Source organism: Eretmochelys imbricata, chromosome 3, assembly GCF_965152235.1.
Source record: "Eretmochelys imbricata isolate rEreImb1 chromosome 3, rEreImb1.hap1, whole genome shotgun sequence".
NCBI lineage: Eukaryota > Metazoa > Chordata > Testudines > Cheloniidae > Eretmochelys > Eretmochelys imbricata.
Window position 1 is genome coordinate 196,144,912 of NC_135574.1, and position 22,129 is coordinate 196,167,040.

The 22,129-nt window shown below is 40.6% G+C and overlaps 2 protein-coding genes across 8 annotated transcripts in view; one reads left to right on the forward strand and one right to left on the reverse strand.

Annotated features, from left to right (window-relative positions):
* Window positions 1-17,817, forward strand: part of VPS54 (VPS54 subunit of GARP complex) — an 83,411-nt gene extending 65,594 nt beyond the window's left edge. For 4 of the 5 annotated variants that reach the window (XM_077814046.1, XM_077814047.1, XM_077814045.1 and 1 more), the window contains 6 exons: window positions 1,639-1,726; window positions 2,604-2,725; window positions 2,838-2,918; window positions 6,985-7,092; window positions 8,146-8,240; window positions 10,766-11,911. In XM_077814046.1, coding sequence (XP_077670172.1) covers window positions 1,639-1,726; window positions 2,604-2,725; window positions 2,838-2,918; window positions 6,985-7,092; window positions 8,146-8,240; window positions 10,766-10,871 — 600 coding nt within the window. In that variant the 3' untranslated portion in view covers window positions 10,872-11,911. Of the gene's footprint in view, window positions 1-1,638; window positions 1,727-2,603; window positions 2,726-2,837; window positions 2,919-6,984; window positions 7,093-8,145; window positions 8,241-10,765; window positions 11,912-17,649 lie in introns of those variants that run through there. The other variant, XR_013345772.1, reaches the window with a different exon arrangement.
* The window catches only part of UGP2 (UDP-glucose pyrophosphorylase 2), a 40,307-nt gene continuing 30,092 nt past the window's right edge, over window positions 11,915-22,129 (reverse strand). For all 3 annotated transcript variants that reach the window (XM_077814052.1, XM_077814051.1, XM_077814050.1), the window contains exons 4-10: window positions 21,585-21,770; window positions 18,781-18,914; window positions 17,811-18,108; window positions 16,282-16,479; window positions 15,819-16,061; window positions 14,988-15,092; window positions 11,915-12,885 (exon numbers count right to left, since the gene is read on the reverse strand). In XM_077814052.1, the coding sequence (XP_077670178.1) occupies window positions 12,778-12,885; window positions 14,988-15,092; window positions 15,819-16,061; window positions 16,282-16,479; window positions 17,811-18,108; window positions 18,781-18,914; window positions 21,585-21,770 (1,272 nt within the window). In that variant the 3' untranslated portion in view covers window positions 11,915-12,777. The remainder of the gene's footprint in view (window positions 12,886-14,987; window positions 15,093-15,818; window positions 16,062-16,281; window positions 16,480-17,810; window positions 18,109-18,780; window positions 18,915-21,584; window positions 21,771-22,129) is intronic.

The window sequence follows — 22,129 nt, forward strand, 5'->3', positions numbered from 1 at the left end:
CTAGGCAGGCTTCATCTGTAGTCAGTGTTATCTGAGGTATAGGGTGCAAAGTGTTTCTCAAATAATCAGGTCCCAAACCATTTTGGGCTTTGAAAATGACCACCAACACCTTGAATTGCACTTGGCAGTGAACAGGAAGCCAGTGTGTGGACGTATGCACAGGTGTCAGGGTTGGACTGTGCAGTTTTGCTGGTCTAACCTTCACAGATAATATAGCCCCAGAAGAGAGACCAGTCACTTCCACAGCACAGAAATTCCGAAGTTCTCTGTTATAAATTGTCAGACTTAGAGAGTCTTACTCCACTAGCTTTTCAGCCTTCTTCCTTGTCTCATTGCTTGTCAGGCCATCTGATACCCGGATGACCAGCAAAGTTGATACAGGGAAGGAGTATTGAGGCGTCAGTCTGTCAGGAGTCCTGGATAGGAGATGGTTACGAATCCAGCGCTCTGCTAGGCAATCAATGAACTGACTCAAAAGCTGAATAACAAATTCCCTTAGAGCAGCCTGAAACGCCAGGTTTCTACATTTCTGTGCTTGTACCACAGAAGTAGGTAGAGACAGACTAGATTTGGTCAAGAGGCTCCAGGGCTTGGCAGTGTTCCTTCCATTCCCACTTCACATTCTCTTGTCTCTGGCAGCACTGGTTGTAGATGGTGGTCCAGTGCTCATGTCTTCTCCATTGCAGTCCTGCTTGGGATAGCTATGTGTAGGTAGCTACACGAAGAATCTTTTTTCACACTCGCTACTCTCTTTGGAGACGGAGGCCTTGATCTCTGAACGGGATCATGGATCAGTGGGATCATTAGTACTGCTGAGAAAAATGTTGCTCCTCTCTCAGTGCTGATTAACTCTTTCTCTCTAACTGATTTTTTCATACTGCTCTCTGTTCCCAAATGTGCCAGGTTTGGTGGGGTCGGGATGGGGGATAGGTCAGACTCTAAATCAGAAAATCAGTTGCTTGATGATTTCCATAGGACTAACCTTTCCCGCAGGCTGCCCCATCCAGCCAAGTTCTATGGCACTATACCTATTCACCTCCTCTGAGGGCCCTGTGCAAGAAGTATTTATTTAGTCTTCCAGTAAGAATTCACTATTCCCATGCATTCATCTGGAGTTAGGATGGAAGTACCTTAGCCGCACCCTATGACAAGTCAGAGCTGCCTTCAGTATTTTCAGAAGGAGAAGCACAACCCAAATACTTCAGACCGAGGGAGAGGTCAGTCCCAGAAATAATTGGGAAATAATTGTCCATTCTTAATGCCCTCTATTTCCATTCCTATCCTAGAAATCAATCCAGAGAGCCCTCATTGGCATGAACTGATTCAAGAAACACCAAGACCTGATTCAAAGCCCAGTGAAGTCAGTGGAATGACTCCTAATGACTTCAGTGGGCTCTAGATCAGGTCCCGAGTAAGTCCTGTGTGAATTATGAGATCCTGAGTAAACACCCAAGAGGAATCATTAGAAAGAGCATGGGACTCTCCTAGAATGAGAAATCTGGGTAACTTCAGTACCAAGCCCGATCATCTGTCAGTGATTAAAGTCTTGCTCACTTTTATCTATAGCATTTCTAAGGTACCTATCGTCCCCATGTTACATATAGATCTTCAACTCTTACTTTTTTCTTTCTCTGATAGTATTTCAACTCCAGAAGCTGCCAGCTAGTTCTCGGAGCAGGTGCATTGCAAGTTGTTGGTTTGAAAACAATAACTACAAAAAATTTAGGTATGGATTTCTACTTTTCAAATCTCATTCCTCAGTCTAATAAAACACTAAATATTCAAGATAAGCCATCTCCAAGTTGTAGTGCTCTGGAAAAGACGTGAAAAGATAAGAAAGGGTTACTATGGTGTGTTTACTTTGAATATAGAATTTGTATAAGAGTCTCTGAATTGTAGTATTGAAGAAGTGTGCTGCAGTGTGTGTCAAATATGTTACTTGGAAGTAGAAGAAATTAATCTGTTAGCCAAACATGGTCTTCAGTCAAAAGAAGTGACTTTGGAAGCTGGAATTACTTCTTAAATCGTGACCTTGTCACAGATGGGGTTTGCTATTTGGAGTTTGAAATTTGGAATACTCAGTACTTCCATTTTTACAACTAGCAGCATCCTGCCTATCTTAAATCAACCCTTGTATTTCAGCTGAATATAGTACTCTCTGCTTCCTGTCCTAAGCTGTTGTGAAAGGTTGCTGCACTCTGTTAAATAGCTGCCAAATTCAGCTCCAGAGGTGACTGCATTTCACTAGCGGGCGAAAGGGTTTCTTTGTGTAGCTCCATATACTACAGTCAGTCTTTACTTAGCTAAAACTCCCATTCCAATCAATGAATTAAGGACTGTGTGAGTTGGTACACTCAGTGTGAAGTGCTCTGGATCCTTGACATGAATATAGTAATATAGTAATATAATAGAATATAGATGTTTGTATTTTCACTAAATGACTTTGTAAATTTTCACTTCCAGTTTATCTTCTAGCTTGTTTTTGAGTGTTGGATCTGTATTCTGTTTTTTAGAGAAGGTGCAGGCTAGGCTGTACAAAATGGCTATACTTGTATAATAATTAAGCTGTTTTTTTTCCCCTTCTCTTACTTCTGGGTTTACAGCTCTCTCTTCACGCTGCCTGCAGCTAATTGTACACTACATTCCTATTATCAGGGCTCATTTTGAAGCTCGACTGCAGCCTAAACAATTTAGTATGCTCAGGCATTTTGACCACATTACTAAGGTAATTCTTTGCGTATCTTCTAATTAAACTCTATATATGCTCTTTCTCAATTATGCTGTGAAGAATATGAATGTCATTAGATGGTAAATAAAACTCTATTTTTCCATTACAGGATTATCATGACCACATAGCTGAAATTTCAGCAAAGCTTGTAGCCATAATGGATAGCTTATTTGACAAACTGTTATCAAAGGTAATGATTTATGGAAATAATTATACTCTACATTGCATTTGGGTGTTTCGTTATGTGCAGAATCTTAGACTAGATGTTTCAAACAGAGTCTACATTTTCCCTATCTAGGCATTGTTTAAATTGGTTTAAACCTATATACATAAGGCCCTACGCTGGACTTAAGAAAATATATTCTTTAAGAGTCAATGCATGTATGTCATTAACCTTTATGAAATCAGCATTGGTCATATCTTGAATCTCTTTTTGATGCAATAAATTGTTACACTTTCCTTGGTGCAGTAGATACTGTGAATATAGTAGCTCCCATGCTTTACCCAGATGCCTGGCTACTCTGCTTCCTTGGACAGTCTTATCCAGCTCATGGCTGTTGTGGCTAGCATTTCCAGTCATGCTGCTGGATCCCAGTCTCATCCCTGAGAGCAACTCCGATTTTTTGCTCTTCTGCAGTGAAGAGCCTGGATGTGGCTGCCTATAGAAGCAGCTGGAAGCAAGAAGGAGCCAGTGCCATGTGACCTCCCAGTGCAATGTGTACCCCAGGTTGAAAACTGATGAGCTATAGGAAATTGGCATGAGAGAAAGGATGGTCCAGTGGCTGGACCACCAGCCTAGAGCTTGAGAGATCCGGGACCTATTCCATGCTCCGCCACACGCTTCATGTGTGAGCTTGGGCAAGTCATTTAGTCACCCTGTGCCACAGTTCCTTATCTGCAAAGTAGGGATAATAGCAGGGTCCTACCTCACAAAGGTGCTCTGAGGATAAATTCATTTAAGTAAGTGAGGTACTCAGGTGCGGTGGTAATGGGGGTGTATAAGTACCAAAGATAGATAGATTGTATCTATTTGTTGAAATCTGTGTCAAGTGATCAGTTTGGCTAAACCTTATGGGCCAGATTCTGCCACCTTTACTCACAATGAGTAGTACTTTACTCTGCAAAGCGTTCCATTGGTCCCATTGGGACTGCTGATGGTCTGAGGGACTACTCAGCAATAGTAAAGGTGACAGAAGTGGGCTGTCAGTTTTGATAATTAACGTACACCTTACATAAACCTTCAGCCTGTTTTGTTTGTTTTTTAAAGCTGCTTCATAAGGAAATGCTACCGTAGGGAAAAATGAACCTTTGAGTGACCAATTTGACTGGTTCATGCAAACACATTTATTATAGAAGCCAGTTAGAATTCAGACGTTCATTGTCCAGGATGAAGTGGGTTGGAGAAATCTAGTTATGTGATTGGTCATTGGCACAATTACATAAACAGCACCTGCACTCTGTTTCAGAAAAAGTAAAATACCAGGGACAGGGAGAATCTGGGAATATATTATGTTCTCCCTCTCTCTCCCCACTCGACATTTCGTTAGGCTAGCAAGAATTGCTGCTGATGGGGAGTGCGGGGTCAGATTGCCACAGAGAGAGAATGGGAGAAGGGTTTATTTTTTTCTGTCATGTTACAATATCTTTTCATCGATTAAGTGTGTTTTAAAAGGCCAACGCTGGCAAGGTGACAAAGTCCAAAATAGTGTTCTAGACACCAAAGACCAAATAAACTTCCAGTTTGTCAAATGTCTTCCCTGTCACTTTTATTCTCATCTCTTGAAAATGAGCATTTAATTCCTGGCCCCTCAAGTGGGAGGTGCACAACAACACACTCCTAGTGCAGGGCTTGTCTGGATTGTGACTAACATGCATCTGCCATGCCGTCCTTCCATCTTCCCTGCCCACTCTTTCTCATGAGCTGGCAGAAGATTTAAACTGGCAAGATTCCTGCTTTCTGAAGCTCTTGAAGGTGAGGATTGTTTTCAGTTTCAGCAGCTGGCTTACATGACTACAGCCAGCAGGGATAGGGGAGGAATATTATGACATGTGCTAGCTTGCCTACCTTACCAGTAAACCCAGTCCCTTTGGTTGTTTGGTACCTAATAGAGCCGAGGATCTGGGATCTTAACATTACTGCTACTCTCCTCTTGGGTGAAAACACTGAAGGACCTCTTAAAACAGAAAATATGCAACAGCTAGGGGACAGAAGTATAGGTCATTAGTTGTAGCCTTGTTAGCATTGCTTTTTAGGGGTATGTGTCAGAGTCTCAAGGCTTGACTACCCCATAAATAAAAATGATCACTGGCTTTAAGTGTGTAAATCTGAAAGAATGAGCAAGTCATTCTAATGGCAGTGTTCTGGAGCTTGGCAGTGTGGTGTTAAGTGCATTTAACAAAAATTGATATGGTCTAGAAATCACGGACTGAATGTTGGGTGACAGGCTCCTCTTCACGAAACAGTCAGCCTGGTCCAGTGGACAGGGTACTAGACTGGGGCCCAGAGCCCTCGGTTCTCTTGCTGGCTTTGTAGTTGATCTGCTGTGACTGCAAACCATTTCATGCCTCTGTGTCCCCTCCTTCTCTTGTTTAGATTGAGAGCAGTTTGGGGCAGGAGCCTGTCTCTTACTACATGTGTGTACAGTGTCTAGAGCAGTGGGGCCCTGGTCTCAGTTGGGCTCTGGAGGCACTGGTGTGACACAGTTGTGTTAGTTGTAGAGGTGCAGGTGGAAGACAAGCAGAGGTACTGTATTAGTGAAAATAATATAGTCCCCTAAGATGCCATGGCTCTCTTTGAACCTGTACTTTTTGTTGCCATTTGGAAGCAGCAATAAAAGCTCTGAGCCTGCTCTGGCGAGGTGCTGAGCACGATGGAGGCTGGAAATGCTGAGCAACTTGCAGGATTGCAACCCATGATACTTGGGCTGAACAGCCACAGGTTTAGCTTGCATGTTTTCTATGAATTTTCCACTTCACAGATACATACAATACAATACAACCATTTCTAAACCATTCAAGTCGTCACTTGGAGCCCATTCCTGCCAATATTCCCATATATAGTACTCATTACCTAAGTAGTCCAATTAGCCTTAGTGGTAATGAATCTTTGGTAGGCCATGTTTGCAGAATTGGGTCCTTTGTCTCCAAGACTTATTTCTCAGCTACAATTAAACTGTTGGCATTCCTTTCCCTCAGGACTTGACAGGGAACGCCAATGTTTCTCTTTCAAGCAGTGGCCAAGCAGAGTTCTCCAAATTCACACCTACTGCAAGCAGATGTAACTCCTTTTAGTTCAGCAACGTTTATAAATTAATAATAATCTTGGGTAATTCATCCATAGACCTCAAAGCTCTTTACTAATTAGAGTAAGTATCATGATCACCTTTTCCAAGAAGGGGGGCACTCTGGGGCCTAAACCTGCTTAACCAGGCCTAGACTTGGAACCTACCCTTGGCCATGAAACTACAGATCAAGCTTTACTGAGGACAGTATTGCAGCTAGGACGTTGCTTTGAAAATCACAGTACGATCTTTCCTTCTGGGTGGGGGAATGTAAGAATTTTGTTCCCTTGCAGCAAAATCTCCTTTAATAGCTTGTTTCTCAGATATCAGCTGTGCTCAAGGAAAGGTACCACTCATCCTATTCACCCCCGGTACTTTTCCTCTTTCCTGAGGAGGAGTCTGTACTGTCAGCGACTGACAGTTCAGCTGTATTTTTACCTGTTCTTTGCCACGTGCTGTACTTGGTTTTCAGCAGCTTTCGTCTTTCCTTGTGTCAGAATTATGTGTTCTTGAAGGACTTGCTTGTTTTCTTTTTTCAACTATTTGTACTGGAATGAGAAGTGGTGCATACATCATAGACAGAATTATTTCCTGTTACCTGAGGAGAGCGAGGGGGAGAGGAGGCTCGTATAAGGCATGGCATATGCACATTTAACTGTCATGGCAATCATTCTCTCCCTGAAATAGAATTGAGAGGTGTAACGTAAGCCAGCTAAAAATAATGAGCAATTAAAATTAATCAAGACAAATGGATCGGGTGGGGGGGATGCTGCTTTGATCCCTGTTTGATTTGAATTGCCCTGTTTGATTATAAAATGTAAAGTGCCAATGATTCTATAATGCAAGCTGCCCGTGGATCAATAACAGCTTTTAGCTGATGATATCTGAAGGCCTAGCAGCATAGGAGGCAGCCAAGAACGTTTTCCTTTTGACCATTTTCTAAAAACAAGTGACCAATGTTGTCTTTATTACCAGTATGAGGTGAAAGCTCCTGTTCCTTCAGCCTGCTTCAGGAATATTTGTAAGCAGATGGCAAAGATGCATGAAGCTATATGTGATCTCCTCCCTGAGGAGCAAACGCAGGTGAGCATTTTAAGTTGTTTTGTAGCTGTTGTAACACTTCCATCATAAACCACACGTCGTTACCAGTACTTCGGACACTTCTGCTTTCCACAGACAAAAAAAAAATATCGAGTGAATATAGTCGTGTTGTGAACAACAAATGGGATTGCAAATACCATTGCAGTGAGTTCAGTTCGAATCGAATCTTTTTTCTCTTTTGGGGGGGGGTTCTTTTTCACAATAATTGCTCAGCTCTAGTTCCCCAGGGCAAGACGGAGCTGACTCACTTCCCTTTTGAATCAATCTTGTGCTTAATATCTAGATGTAGATATCCTAAATACAGGAGTTAGGGGGGAAATTCTACACAAGGGCAATAACTTGGCTATTGTGGGTGGTCATGTTGAGAATCTCCCAGAATTATTACTGAAATCTACACTAGAACAGCCATTTTATGTGTCTGTAATGCAATTCAAATTTAAGTACAGCACTGGATTATTCATGTCACTAAATCTGCTATGAGCCCAATCTTTTCTAGGTGTGCTCATTATATTATTAGGCTACAGTCAGTGCTTTTATAGATGGCCAGGAAGGACCATTCTGTCACCTAATGCATTGGATTGCAGTCTACCTCCTATGTCAGTAAGAATTGTGCTAAAAAACCCATAGCTGATAACTGATCTTTTTGTTTTATGTAAGGGTTACAGTACAAGAAAGAGAGTTTATTATTTTAGAGCACCTACAAGTGTGCTGGGTGCCTGCCAGACAGAGAAGACAGGTCCCCGTCCCAAAGAGTTTACAATGTCAATACTGGGCTTGATAGACAAGAGAGAACAGACCGTCCAACAGGAGTAGAGAGGGTACGGAGGGAAAGATGCATTATAAAAAACGCTAGTTTAGGCATGCACCCATCCTAGAGGTTCAAATGGTTGTACTTCATTAGTGTTAGTGCACTTCTAATTTTTTTGCTGGCCGTGCTACAGAAGAGAGTTTTGGGGAAATATGATATGAATGAAGTGAAGTTCCTTATTCTGATGCTATGACACACAGGTTACTGGGTTTTATGGTTTGTTCTAGATGTTGTTTTTAAGAATTAATGCAAGCTACAAACTTCATTTGAAGAGGCAGCTGGCCCACCTAAATGTAGTCAATGATGGAGGACCTCAGAATGGGTATGTATGGACACTTGTTTTAATACGAATTTCCGCAGAAGCGACAATGCTTAGTTCTCTCATAAATCCACCTGCTGTAATCAAAACGCCACTATGCACTGTGTTTAGAATGCAAGATCTATTTGGGGCCCTGTCCTGCTTAAAAGGTGCAACATAAACAGGGCTCTGCTTTTAGAGAAAATAGGGGAGGGAGAGGGAACGTAGTCTGTTGAGTAAAGAAAAGTATTGGGAGGCAATAAATCTGGGTAATATTCCTTGCGCTGTCACAGGTTTGAGAGACCTTGGATGTGTTGTTTCATCTGCCTGTGCCCATTTTCCAGTGGTGACAATCGTTACTTACCTCATGTCACGTGACGCTTAAAGCACCTTGGAAACATGAGTTAATTCAGATGCGGGGCCGGAAGGTGCTAACTATTATCAAGAAGTAGTGTTTTATCTGTCTACAGGGAGCTCCCCGACAGGAAATGTTTTTAAAGCAGAACCAGCAGTAGGGCATTTTTCTCCATAAAGAATTCTGATTCTTTTTAAACAGAGCCTATTCCAACAGGTCTCACGTACTGCTTTTTTGCCCTCCCCCAAATACATTGATAGGAATTACCATACTGGATTAGATCAGTGATAGTTCTGCTGCCGGGTCTCCTATCTGACAGTGGCCAGCACCAGGTACTTCACAGAAAAGTGCAAACAACCTCCTCGTGGACAATTATTGAATAATCTACCTATAGTGGAAGTTTCTCCCTAACTCCTCTTACAAGATTCCTCTTGAAACTTCAGGGTTTATTCTCCTCTTTCTTTAACCAGTCCAATGAATTGAGGACGTTTTTGTTACCCATATAAATGTTTAATTCCTTGGCTTCAGTGAGACGTAGTTGCAGTGAATTCTATAGGCTAATTGTGCTTTGTGTAAAGTATTTCATTAGATTGCTTTTTCAACTTTGTTACTTTTTAATTTCATCAAATGTCCCTTTGTTCTGATATGATAACAGGATTAATAGGAGTGCTGTTCGTCATCACCAACCAGTTTTTTATGTTGTACACCACTCTTATGTCTCCACTTATTCATCTCCTTTCCATAAATTAAACAATCCCATAGGAAGAGAGTGTGAACTTTTTCCATGCCTGACACCAAACCCCTTCCATTTCTGCCAGTGCCACTCAGTAGTCAAGGCTTAATTGTCTTCCAGGTGAGGGTGTACCACTAATTTATTGACTAGCATTTTATCAACATTCTCTCTCTCATCCTTTATGCATCTTAAAATTGTGGTTGATGATTGCTACTACTCACTAGAGCTGGCCAAAACGCGGGGATTTCAGCTCACCTGGAGTTTTGGTATTTTTGAATTTGCTTTTGTTCTGATTTGGAATGAAAGCAGATTTACCAAAATTTTCCAGCCTCTCAGCAATGCCTGAATATTTTGTTTCAGAAACACCGGAATATGGTGTCCCTGAAACTAAGTGTGAAACTTACATTCCTGTTCACTGAACAGCAGCTGTAACATTAATAGCTGTAGGCAGTGCTCCCACCATAGAGTGGAAACCCTGCCAGAGCTCCAGCTGTACAGAAAGGAAACCTGCCTGTGTTCTGGTGAAGGTTTGGTCAAATCTGTTACAGATCTGGTGAAACATTTTGGTTCAGTGAATTTCTGACTAGCTCTTACTGCTCACGCAGATGCCAACATCTCATCCTCTGTTACTTTAGAACTCAGAAATGCGTATGAGTAGGTTCATTAATGCCCACTGACTTTCACCTGCCACATGCACTTACCTTTGATAGGTCTTCCTGAAGTTCATAATCAGTCTGACTGCTCTAATTTTTACCTACAAATTTTTCCAAGTCACTTATCGTACATTTTAAAATCCAGTTCTACTGTGAATGTTTGGACACCCCACTATTAATTTTACCATTTATTCTTGTATCTTAGCCAGTTTCTAACTCATGACAGGACTACAATCCAATTCACCCCAATTAGTTCCCATGGTAGCTGCTTATGAGAAATTATATCAAATGCTTTTTGAAGTCTAAATTGTCAAGGTGTTCTGCTTTGTCCATTTTGTTGATGTGCTTAAAGAACAGATGAGGGAAGCATGATTTTTCCTTATTATATCAAGCTCCTCTAGGGACTTCAATTCAGCGAGTTAATATTGCACATTACTGTAGGAGTCAGGATTTTTAGGCTGGGATTATCAAAGGGGCCTAAAGGGAGTTAATGTCCAATTTCCTTTGAGTTATCTGACCCTAGATCTATCTTAAACTGGGTAGAAAAGGAAAATGGAACCAGACATCTACCTAGACAAAGATATTAGTAACTTTGTTGGTAAGTAGTGTAACATTACTCCTGTCACATAGGCAAATATTAACCCCTTTTATCCCAGTTCAGAATTGCATAATGGAGAGGCATTAAGTTACCTCAACCTAGCTCAAGACCACAGCGATGGGCTGTGTTTGAACTGATGTGCTCAAATCAGATCCTGTTTCAACTAGTGCTTTAGTATCAGAATTGTAACAAAAATCTATTTCACTACAGATTGGTTACAGCAGATGTCGCTTTTTACACTGGAAACCTTCAAGCTTTGAGAGGCCTTAAAAATCTGGACCTAAACATGGCTGAGATCTGGGATCAGAAGAGGTGATAATCTACTGGAAAGAGTCGGTTGGTTCTGACCACCAGATGTCTTGCTTTCAAGAAGCTTGAGGTGAATACTTATGAGTGGAGTCCATGAGAGGATGCTATTGATATTTGGGGGAACTAGATTCAGAGTGAGCTGCAGGGAGTGAGTGACCTTCAGCAAGAAACAAGGGATCAGCTGTCTGGGCAATTTTTTTTTTCATTCTCTCTGGAAACAGACTCAGGTTTCTTTGGACCAAATGCAAACACACACACAGCTGTAACACAGCTGTAGTTGTCTAGAATGCTCTGTATATCTTTATATTAAAAAAGATGCTTTACATTTCCTCTAGTGCAATGAAAGTCACATGGTGTCCCACCTTATTTAATGATGGTATAATATAAAATCTTGCAGTTGAACTCTGTAGAAAATGTTTTTCTCTATGAAACTGCGGTTCTAAAATTTATTTTTTTACAGATCTTTATAAGAAATAAATGGCTCAGTTGCTTGCATGGAGGGAGCAGATGTTTCAGGGTATTTCTTCCAGCTAGGCTCCGTACTGACACCAGAAGATACAATTTTAGTAAACAGTATGTTCACTTAAGCCATTATCTACTGGATAGATTTTAAAATCAGTAGTGCTGATAGATACTTCAAACTGATACCAAACCAGTGATTTAGCTCTGCCACAGAGTTTGTGGCCTCTACCCATCCCCCTCCCACAATTTTAATAAAGGTGTAACGGAGTGCATCTATTAAGGAGGGTGGGGTAAAAAGAGTAGAATAAAAAGTTCTAGTGTTACGCTACCGCAGTAGCTGGGAGAGGTGATGGCTGAAACTAGTTTAGGCTGATCGAATGAAGACTCTCTAATACTACCTTTTAAGTCTGGAAGCTGCCAGTACTAAGTAAAAGTGCCTGTGTATTTCACCTCCACAACTTTTTACCTAAACATAGTCTGAGTGCCTAACCTTGTAATGATTACATATGATGGAGTGGTCTACAGTGTTTGTGTGCCTATCTGTTAGCATAACAGATGTCAATCAAAATAAAGCTATAAAAATCACCCTTGTTTTTAAAGACCAACTTTTTTAATGATACATTTCAGTCTTATACTAAACATATAAAATAAGTTGCTTACAGGTAAATACTACAGAATTGAGAGAATGATCATCAGGACAGGGAACTGATCCTTATGTAGGACACCACCATTGAACAACATGTGATTTTTCCCTTTTACTACAAAGAAGGGCAGATTAAGGATGCACCAGAAAACATACACCCAGATGTATTTTTTTTAAAAAAATTAGATTTGGGTAAATTTACAACAGTTTATTCCAGCTTGAGCACAAGATCATAATGACCACCTTACCTCTCAATGTTTGTTAAGCTATACTGTCATATCACAAATGTATTCCTAACTATTAACTTATGTGGTGTGAAGTGACTAGGTTAAGTATGGTTTGTGAACACAAACAATTTCTAACATCTTATTTCACTTAGTAACAGTAGTGAAACGTTTAAATTTGATCATACCTGTCATTTACACTTCATAAAAAAATTACATGAAGGAGCTATCTGTTGCTTCACAGCTTTATTTTTGCAGTTACAAGCAATTCAAAACTATTGACTATCAGAGGCAAGCCTCTTAACTTCTTATAGAGAAGTTATGTCCATCTTGTCTCAAGACAAACAGTATTGCACTTTAAGGTTATATTATCTGAGTTACAGAATCCTTTAAAAGACTAAAGCATTACTTCGGCACATCCTTTGCACTGTGTTTAGTTAAAAAGGGAAGCACAGAAAGCTATTTAAAATTAATACTGCAGGGTACAGTGACAAAGCATAGGCCTTGTGTGCCACTTATTTTAATGCCTACAGGTTCTTCCATCATAAGGTTGTTTTAGCAGGATCTACAAACTGAACATTGACTCAGTGGTCAAGGATCCTAAGATTGCCAGATACAATTTTGTTCTCTAATACTGCTCCAGGCGGGATGTCAATCCGGTCACCGTGATTTGCAATGATGATAACTGTTCCCTAGATAGAAAAATGCACATTAAGGTCCATTTAAAAACATACCATAAGCATCTGTAAGAAAGCAAGGCTTCTCATGTTAACTGTGCAACAAAACAGCTAGCCGCCTTCCTAAACTGTGTTATGCTGGGCTGTCATACACATCTTATTTTCTCAGACAACAGAGTAGGAGAGTAAGCTTAGTTTTTTAAATTTTGTCTAACACAGATAGTAAAACCTTTTCACTAACTATGCAATTGTTTGGTGAGCAGAATTTCACTCCCATTTAAGTGCTATTATGGGCAGAGTTATCCTTATTCAAAGGACCTGCTTCCTGTGTGTATTCTGAGTCATACCTGCCTACTTAAGGGTTGACCAAATTCTCTGCTTATTCCGTGTCACACCCCAGAGTGTGCTGAACTCACACCTCCTGATTAGAATATAAGTTCTACTTCCACAATTGTTTACTGCTAATACATGGGCAGAAAAACAGTGAGTTTGAGGTTTTAAAACATACTGCAAGTATGCTCACTTGTGGAAATCAGAGAGAAATCTAGAACCTGATGACTAGAGGGGAGAGAAAGACTGGTCCAGCAGTTAGGGCACTAGCATGAGTCTTGGGAGACCTAGGTTCATCTCTCCCAGACTTCCCATAAGCTCTTGGGTTAAGTCTCTGTGCCTCTGTACTCCATCTTACAGATGGAAGTTATATAGTGCTCCTCTACCTCAGAGATGTTGTGAAATACTTATACTAGAGTAAGGGGAAGTAGATAAGTGGCTTAGCTGCTTAGTTTGCAAAACACTTTGTAGATAAAAATGCTAACCACTAGTTGTTTCAATTTGAGTTTTTTCTAAATGCTACAGTAACTCCACGTTTAACGTTGTAGTGATGTTCCTGAAAAATGCGACTTTAAACGAAGCGATGTTAAGCGAATCCAATTTCCCCATAAGAATTAATGTAAAGGGGGGGGTTTGGTGAAAAAAATTTCCCTGGAACCTACCTGCCTCTGTGTGTGTGTGTGTGTGTGTGTGTCTCTCTCTCTCTCTGTATATATACACACACACACACACACACACACACACACACAGTATAAGTTTTAAACAAACAATTTAATACTATATACAGCAATGATGATTGTGAAGCTTGGTTGAGGTGGTGAAGTCAGTGGGTGGGATATTTCCCAGGGAATGCCTTACTGGCTAAATGATGAACTAGCACTTGGCTGAGCCCTCAAGGGTTAACACATTGTTAATGTTGCCTCACACTCTACAAGGCAGAACAAATGGAGGGAGGGGAGACAGCATGGCAGACAGAGAGAGACACACCCAGTGTGAGAGAGATGCGTATTGCCCCTTTAAGTACATTGCCTTTTTAAGTAGATCAGCAAGTTGAGAGAGCCACTGCTGCCAGAAAGCTCCCTCCTTCCTGAGTACTGTCATGTGTCCCCCCTTCTCTATGGAGATGGGGTAAGTGGTGGGCAGGAGCGGGGGAAGGGGACACCTTGACATTAGCACTCCTTTCTCTCTCCCCTCCACTGCACAGCAAGCAGGAGGCTCCCGGGAGCAGCTCCAAGGCAGAGGGCAGGAGCAGCTCCAAGGCAGAGGGCAGGAGCAGCACATGCCAGTGCGGGGAGGGACACCTGAACTGCTGGCAAATTGGTAGCTTGCTGGGTGGCTGCTGCACAGGGAACTTAGGAGAGCTAATAGTGGGGCTGCCGGTCCACGCTGGTTCCAAGCTCCAACGGGTCACTTTTTCTGCAATCAGTGGACAAGCAGGCAGCTGCCAAACAACATTATAAGGGAGCATTGCACAACTTTAAACGAGCCATGTTCTCTAATTGATCCACAATGTAACACCGAAACAACGTTAACGAGGATGACTTTAAGTAAGGAGTTAGTGTACTTATATTAGTACCTTGACACCTTCATACATTAACCTCTGCAGTCACTGGACCAGTTTCTAACTCAAAATATGAATGGTTGACAGTCAAATTTTCCATGAGATACTTTATGCATGCATATGGTTTTGTGATAAAATTTAGATGGGCTCAACTCTTCTAGTTTGTTAGAATGGCATACATAAAATTTTATCATGTTATGCAAGTCAGCCTCATTGGCATACACACCTTTAATGCAACGTTCTTGCCAAATGTAACATCACCCGAAACTGTGAGATGATCCAGTTCAAGCATATCTGGTATACTTTCAAACCTCGTCAGGTAATCTTGAACCTTTCCAAAAAACAAACAGCAATAGTTTAGAGGATGCATTTGCTTATGTATTTTTTCCCCAAAACTAAGGGTTTAATGCTAGAAGAAAGCACTGAAAGTACTTAAACAAGTTATGAAAGGATGAAACAAAAGCAAAATCTGTTCTTGAATCTACATCACACAGCGCCATAAGTCACCAACTATCCCCATGATAGCAGTGTGAGAGCTAGTTTCAACATAAAGTTATGGGAAACTAATTATGGACAAAAGTAACAGTAATACACGCTGTCTAGAAATTAGGCAGTTTAAAGAAAACCTGAACTTTAGATTTCAGAGTAACAGCCGTGTTAGTCTGTATTCGCAAAAAGAAAAGGAGTACTTGTGGCACCTTAGAGACTAACCAATTTATTTGAGCATGAGCTTTTGTGAGCTACAGCTCACTTCATCAGATGCATACCATCTGAACTTTAGAATGGACAAAACACTATTCTCATCTTTACTATCCCCAAGTAAAGAGGATAAGGAAGTGTGAGATAGCTATTACAATGCTGTGAATATTCAGATGTTTTTAAGATGTGTGCCTGCAAGACTGCAACTATTTCATGACTCAAGGGAGCAGTCATAATTTGCACAGTTGGAAGTAATTACAGTAACTGTCCTTGTAACCTAGTCTCCTCTTAGTGGTATGTTAATGTATGAAGGGCATCAGTCTTTTCTTGAGAAAAATATGCAACTATGAGGGTTTACCTTGGTGAAAGAGCTTCCCAGTTTGACGAGAGGCACAGTTGGAAATTCACGTTTCTCACTCATAGTTAAGGATCCAGCATTAAGGCTATACAGGTTGGACATCACAAGCAAAAGATCTGATGTGGTCTTGACAGGTAGAAAACGACTACGAGGTACATTTATCCCCAAAGAATTCTCAAAACTTTTAACAGCAGCACCAACTGCAGTCTCCAGTTGAATAACATTTAAACCTCCATCCAAAGTCTGAAAAAGAAAGTTGTAGCATGAACATGACCCAACAGACAAATACGTGTTCACCATCAGACCTTTAAATAGTCAGAAGCAAGAACATTGTTTTAAAAGGGGACAGTTATGCAGAATATGAAGACATTCAGGAAACAAAGGTGAAGTTGGAGAAGTCAGCACAGTTGGACACCTCTGCACAGTCTGCTGTTTTCCCTCTGAAGTCCTGCCATGAGCTTACCTTTGGATTAACGATGATCTCCATATCAATAGCATTTTCCTCTTGCAGTCGTTTAATTGCAAGCAAAGAAATCCACAAGTTGTTTGTATTGAATATTTTGAATTTTGACACAGACTTGAATTCATCAACATGTGCTTTTGGAACCTGAGCTATTTCTACCAGTCTCAGTTTGTTATCATATTGTGTGAGTGTACCACCCTGCAAAGGCAGAACAGATCTAAGTACTATAATACATGTAACAGCATGCTATACATATATATATTCTTTATAATAACATGCAATATATATCTTCTTAAAACACACTGTGAAGTGAGGTGCAGTTGGAAGTGTTTTGCCTATCACATTCTAATACCAAATCTTATATAAAACTTGTTTAACTTGTGGTAGAAACTGACTGGAACACTAGCATTGTTAATGCCAGTTATTGATACTGGAAAACACTAAGTTTTTTTATGGTGCATTTAAATAGTGGAAAAAATTTTCAAAAGCATCTAAGTGACTTAGATGCCTAAATCACCTAGGCACTTATGGAAAGTTTTAGTTAATTTACAAGTCACCTTTAGCTTGTGATGGATAATTAAACAATGGAAAATTCTATAAGGTTACATGTCAGGATCTAAATTAAACCTTTTCACAAAAGGAAATTCAAAAGTTGTGGTTGAAGTATAAGATACTCCAGCTGACTGTGTACTGTAGGCTATGTGGCACTTACTACAGTATCAGTTAACTTTCCCCATTAGACTTCAAAGGATAAAAGGCCCTGATCTTACATTACATTTCCTTCCTTTTATGGGTTGAATCAGATCCTTTACAATAATATCAAATGAATGGGGCACTAGCAGTATTTTTCATGGTTAAAAAACATGGGCCAAGACCCTTACAGGTGGTGGTACAAATCACTGTGTGTTAAAAATGCTTACAGCATGTACCATTGTTCTGGTTTAAATTTTGGCCAACAATTGGTCAGATACCCCAACTTCACCACCTGAAACTGGTTAGGGCAGGATGCTGGGTCAAGACTGCCAGAAATTTAGGCTCTAGAGCATTATATATTGTATTTTTAAAATACAGAAGTGGGTTAGGCAGTCCTGAACCAGCAAGAGATGCTATTACTGTAGCACGGTGGTTCTCAGCTTCTTCCACATTAAGAGTCCTCTAAGATATTGCTATATGGGAAGGGAAGGGAAGGGAAGGGAGTCATGACCCCCAGGCTGAAAACCCAAGTGGCCTATACAATAGGCTGCACTGTCTAGTAGTTCAAGCCCAGAACATGTATTTATTTGTAATACTTGCATATGAGTGACCAAAACGGCATGCTATACTGCACTCCATGCCACAAAACCTGCTGACTTTACATTTCTTTTTCAGGTTAGATCTACAGCTGACTGTTGGGTTGTGGTATATAAGCCTTAAAGATATTTGAAGTGATATTTAACATCTGCTTGAAACTACTGATTCAAAAGAAAATGAGACTAAAATTTTACAAAAACAGTGAGTGGATGAATCGATTTGAACAAATACATTTTTACCTTAACATCTGCCCTGGTTTTATTTGTGACCTCCATGACAAATTCACAGCATTTTCCATTTGGTGGATTCATAAGATGGTTAAGAATGTAAAGATCCACAGTTGCTCCTAAGTTATCTATATTGGACACAAAAATGTACTCTTTCCCCTCTCCTATCAGTGTGTCAAGCAGACCAGAGTTATAGAAACTGGAGTAGATATCACCGTGACCTGGAGGATACCACGCCTCAGTATTCTCTCCTGAATAAGATACGTCCTTGGCTATTGGCAGTAGAGACTCCTTATTAATTCTAGGATACCTGCAAAATGACAATTATTAGATTTCTGATACAGATCTTAGTGCAGTAATAATGCAGTCACAGGGGATACTCCAGACTTGATGTGGCTTTAAAATTATTACTTCTTAGGCCAGTTAATCAGATACACAGAAACGGGAGGAGATTGTCTACGTTCATACTTGGATATTGGGGCAGAAACTGCAAGTTAATATTTAATTAAGTATGTACTTAAATGAATCATCCCTTTGGAGCCAGAGGTAATGCAAGTTTCTTCTTCCACAAGGGTTCAGAACATGTTATGTGCAGTCACTGGAGCCACAGGAATTCACTTTTTAAAAAGCAGGACCCTCCAGAATTTCACATGACCAATTCAGGGCAAACGTTGTTGGTGGTCAGCCTACAAATTACTCCATACCTACTTCTGACAGTCCCAACCTTGTGGTTTCACAGCCAAGACAGTTCAGAAGTCAAACCCCACGTTCCTGCGTTCCACTGCAAGTCTGAACTTGAAACACAGATTTCTTCCACCCATTTATTTTTAGTTATTAATTTTATCTGGCTGTTCTTGGGCCTTCTCACTTTTTAAACTTCCAGTTTTAATCCTAAAAACTAGCAAAAATATTTAATATGCACAACAAGGAAGAGCTTTGCTTGTTTCTTTTACCCCAAACAGAAGAAAACAATCTCTGATACCTGCTTTGATTAAAAGTATATATTTTCACACGACTGTGACTGTACTTCTGCAAGATTTTCTTTGTGTCTTCATCAGTGTTAAAGGAGTTCATTAGAACAAGAGGAACATCTGTGTTGTAGGTTTTGTTTAGATGCTGGGGAGAAAAAAAGATCATATTCAGCAAGAGTTACAGGGTTTTATTTCTGCCACCTAAACAATGAGACTTTAGATACTATTTGTAGACTGTGTCAAACAATGGTTATGAAAAAAATCTCTTAAAGACATCTACACAAATGTAACAGTTAACTAAAGACAAACTTCATAGCTACAAAGCATTTATGATGAAACAACAACAATGATTGAAGGCCTAAATTAAATGTGCATTGTGCGTGCACACATACAAATCATTCAGAGCTAACATAACAATTCTGTTCTTAACTCTTCAGTTCTAACTGGACAGTGCAGCAGGGTAGGCTAATGCATACAAGATGTGCTACTAAATGGTTATGTTGAAGGGACTCTTAGCTTTCTTTGAATTTCAGACGTACATACACCCAGAAAACCGTTTGTCCTTCTGCACGATATTGTATCCCAATAGGCAATTTGAAGGTTTTACAATCCACTCTGTATTTAGGATTCTTTATAAAGATCAATGGTAGATCTTTAAGCTAGAGCTTCTTTTAGCTGAAGCCACAGATGTCTGTTAAAGTCATGGAATCTGACCTCGGGACTAAATCCTATCCTTAATAATAGTCTAATGTACACAGAGCACACAGTATAAAGTATTAAAAAATTCAGAACCCAAAATGAAGTGGCTCCTCCCTTAACTACATGAAGGGTGAAAATGGGCATTATTCTATTGCAATAAGATGTGAATCAAATCAGCTTCATTGGGACTGTTCTGGAAAGAAGAGTATTCACTCCAGATTTCGTTTGAGGCACTCACTTGTGTAATTTTTAACTGCTGATACATTCAAAAAGGTGTGGGCACATTCTCGGTGTCTTTAACCCTACTCTATGTGTTAGGATCTATTAAAATAATCTTTAAAGGGAAAAAAAATGATTAAAAGACAAGTTTTGTAATATGCTCCTTCCCATGGATCTCCAAGAACTTCTGTTAAGTGCAGCTTTCATGTCAGCAATGGAGCAGCTATTAAGAATTTACATTTCCAAACCTCTGTGTGTGTGTGTGAGAGAGAGAGAGATGGGGACCAAAAAGTGGGCGCATTAACCTCCACATCAACAATCAAAGATCCTCAAAAGAGAACACCTGAAGCACCCTCTTGGATATCACACAATGCAAGAATCGGGCACAAGACTAAATCTTTGTATGGGACTGCAGCTCATCTTCCTAGCCCTTGGGGAAAGTACCACCAGACACACCAATATATGTACTCCAAACTAAAATACTTCGGTAAGCACCTAAAACTAGAATGAACTGCATGAGGAAATTAGGGCAAGCCAATTTCCTACCCTTTCATGCCCATCTTAATTATCTACTGTAAGAACAACTAACTAAGTAGCACTGTAAAGAGGTAAATCCATAACAGCCAAAATACCCTCCCAAAACCTGTAGCTGCAATTTTTCATTTGCTTTTTGGAGGAATGAATGCCAATCACTTCTAAAATCTGGACTTTACTCAGAAGAGAGTATATTTGGAATGATGCTAAAAACATTTGGTGTGGCAAGAGGGAGGGTTAAAACAAAGCTTTGAAAGCTACTCTTGGGACTCGCATTTGGGGAAAAAAAATCAAAAGTTTACCTGGGATTTTGCTGCTTAAGGCCCTGCTAAATTATGCATTTTGATCTATGATACTTTAGAAGTACTAGCACTGTCTGGGTTTGCATGCATACTGATTTAACTTTGTCCAGAATGGCATGAACCAGCGGTTCTCAAACTTTAGCACCTGAGGACCCCCATTTTGATTTAAAAATTTTCAGGGACCCCTAACACACACCCGCTCAGCCCCAGGCCCAGCGCCCACTATATCCCTTCCCCCAAGGCCCCACCCCCTGCTCACTCCATCTCCCCTCCCTCCATCACTCACTCTCCCCTACCCTCACTCATTTTCACCAGGCTGGGGTACGGGTGCAAGCTCTGGGAGGGAGTTTGCGTGTGGGAGGGAGTTCCAGGAGTTGTGCAGAGCCAAGGGCAGGCAGGGAGCCTTAGGCCCGACGGACTTTTAGCACCTAAAATCTCCCAGTTTGGCTTCAGTAGTCTCTGGGAGATAGAGGGAGGGGGAGGAGTTGATCAGTGGGGTCCGCAGATCCCAGATTTGAGAAATGCTGGTGTGGACAAAAGAATTCAATTATTTAAGGTTCTCCACACATTCCATCCACATAGCATATGCAATACTTTATTTTTATCCACTCTTTTCAGTGCAATTCTCTGCATCCCAGTGCATGGGGTTCTTCCATTTCCCCGCCTGTCTTCTTTTGGGAAGCTTCCATCATAGTCACCATCTAAGGACCATATGGGATTCCCTTCCATCTCTGTTAATGCTGCTACTTACTCAGCCATGGTAGGAGTGGCAGTGTGCATCACTACTAAGTGGTGCTCACAATCCAGTCCAGGTGCAATAACTCACAGCACTCCCAATCACTAGTGACACAGAGAGCAGAACAGGGATCTGATTCGTTTCCTACCCAGTAGCGCAGAGCAGTACCACTCAGATGGCCCAGTTTCAATTTTTTATTGAGTCAGATTAGTCAGTGGAAGTGTTTCTATATTAGCAAGAATTTCAGTAAGAGTTTTAGTCTACACTCTGATTCACAAAGCATGTAGTTTCCACAGTGGCTTTCAGAGCAGATCAAGTTTCTTACCTCAATCTGCTGAACTGTCAGGTCCAAGAAGGTGTTTTCATTCCGCACCCCGATAAGACTTTTTGGGCCTTTACAGCCCATGCTGGTGCCCAAGCCACCATTTAGTTTCACTACAACCAGTTTGTTCAAGACTGAGGTGATGTTAACAGGCAACCCCCTGGCCTTTATCTTCTCATAGGGCTGAATCTGTAAGGAAGCAGCAATTTTAGAAGGTATTCAAGTAAGTCTGTCAGAGGTGATGGAAATAAACCTCTAAAATCTTTTTCTAGCTCTTGTTAGTGGTGAGGAAGGGTAAGAAAGGATTTCTAGCAGAACAGACAGACAGACACACACACACCCCTTCTCATATTTTAGAAGTTAATTTAATCTTCACCAATACCCAAATTTATTTGTGAGGCATCACTAGAGTGCCCAGCACATTATAGACATGCAGGAAGATAAGGTTCCTACCCTAGACAGCTTAAAACAACAAATACAATACAGTTTGTTAAATAATCTCTCCTCTTGCAAAATTTTTTTTTGTTTTTTATATAGACAAAAGTGTC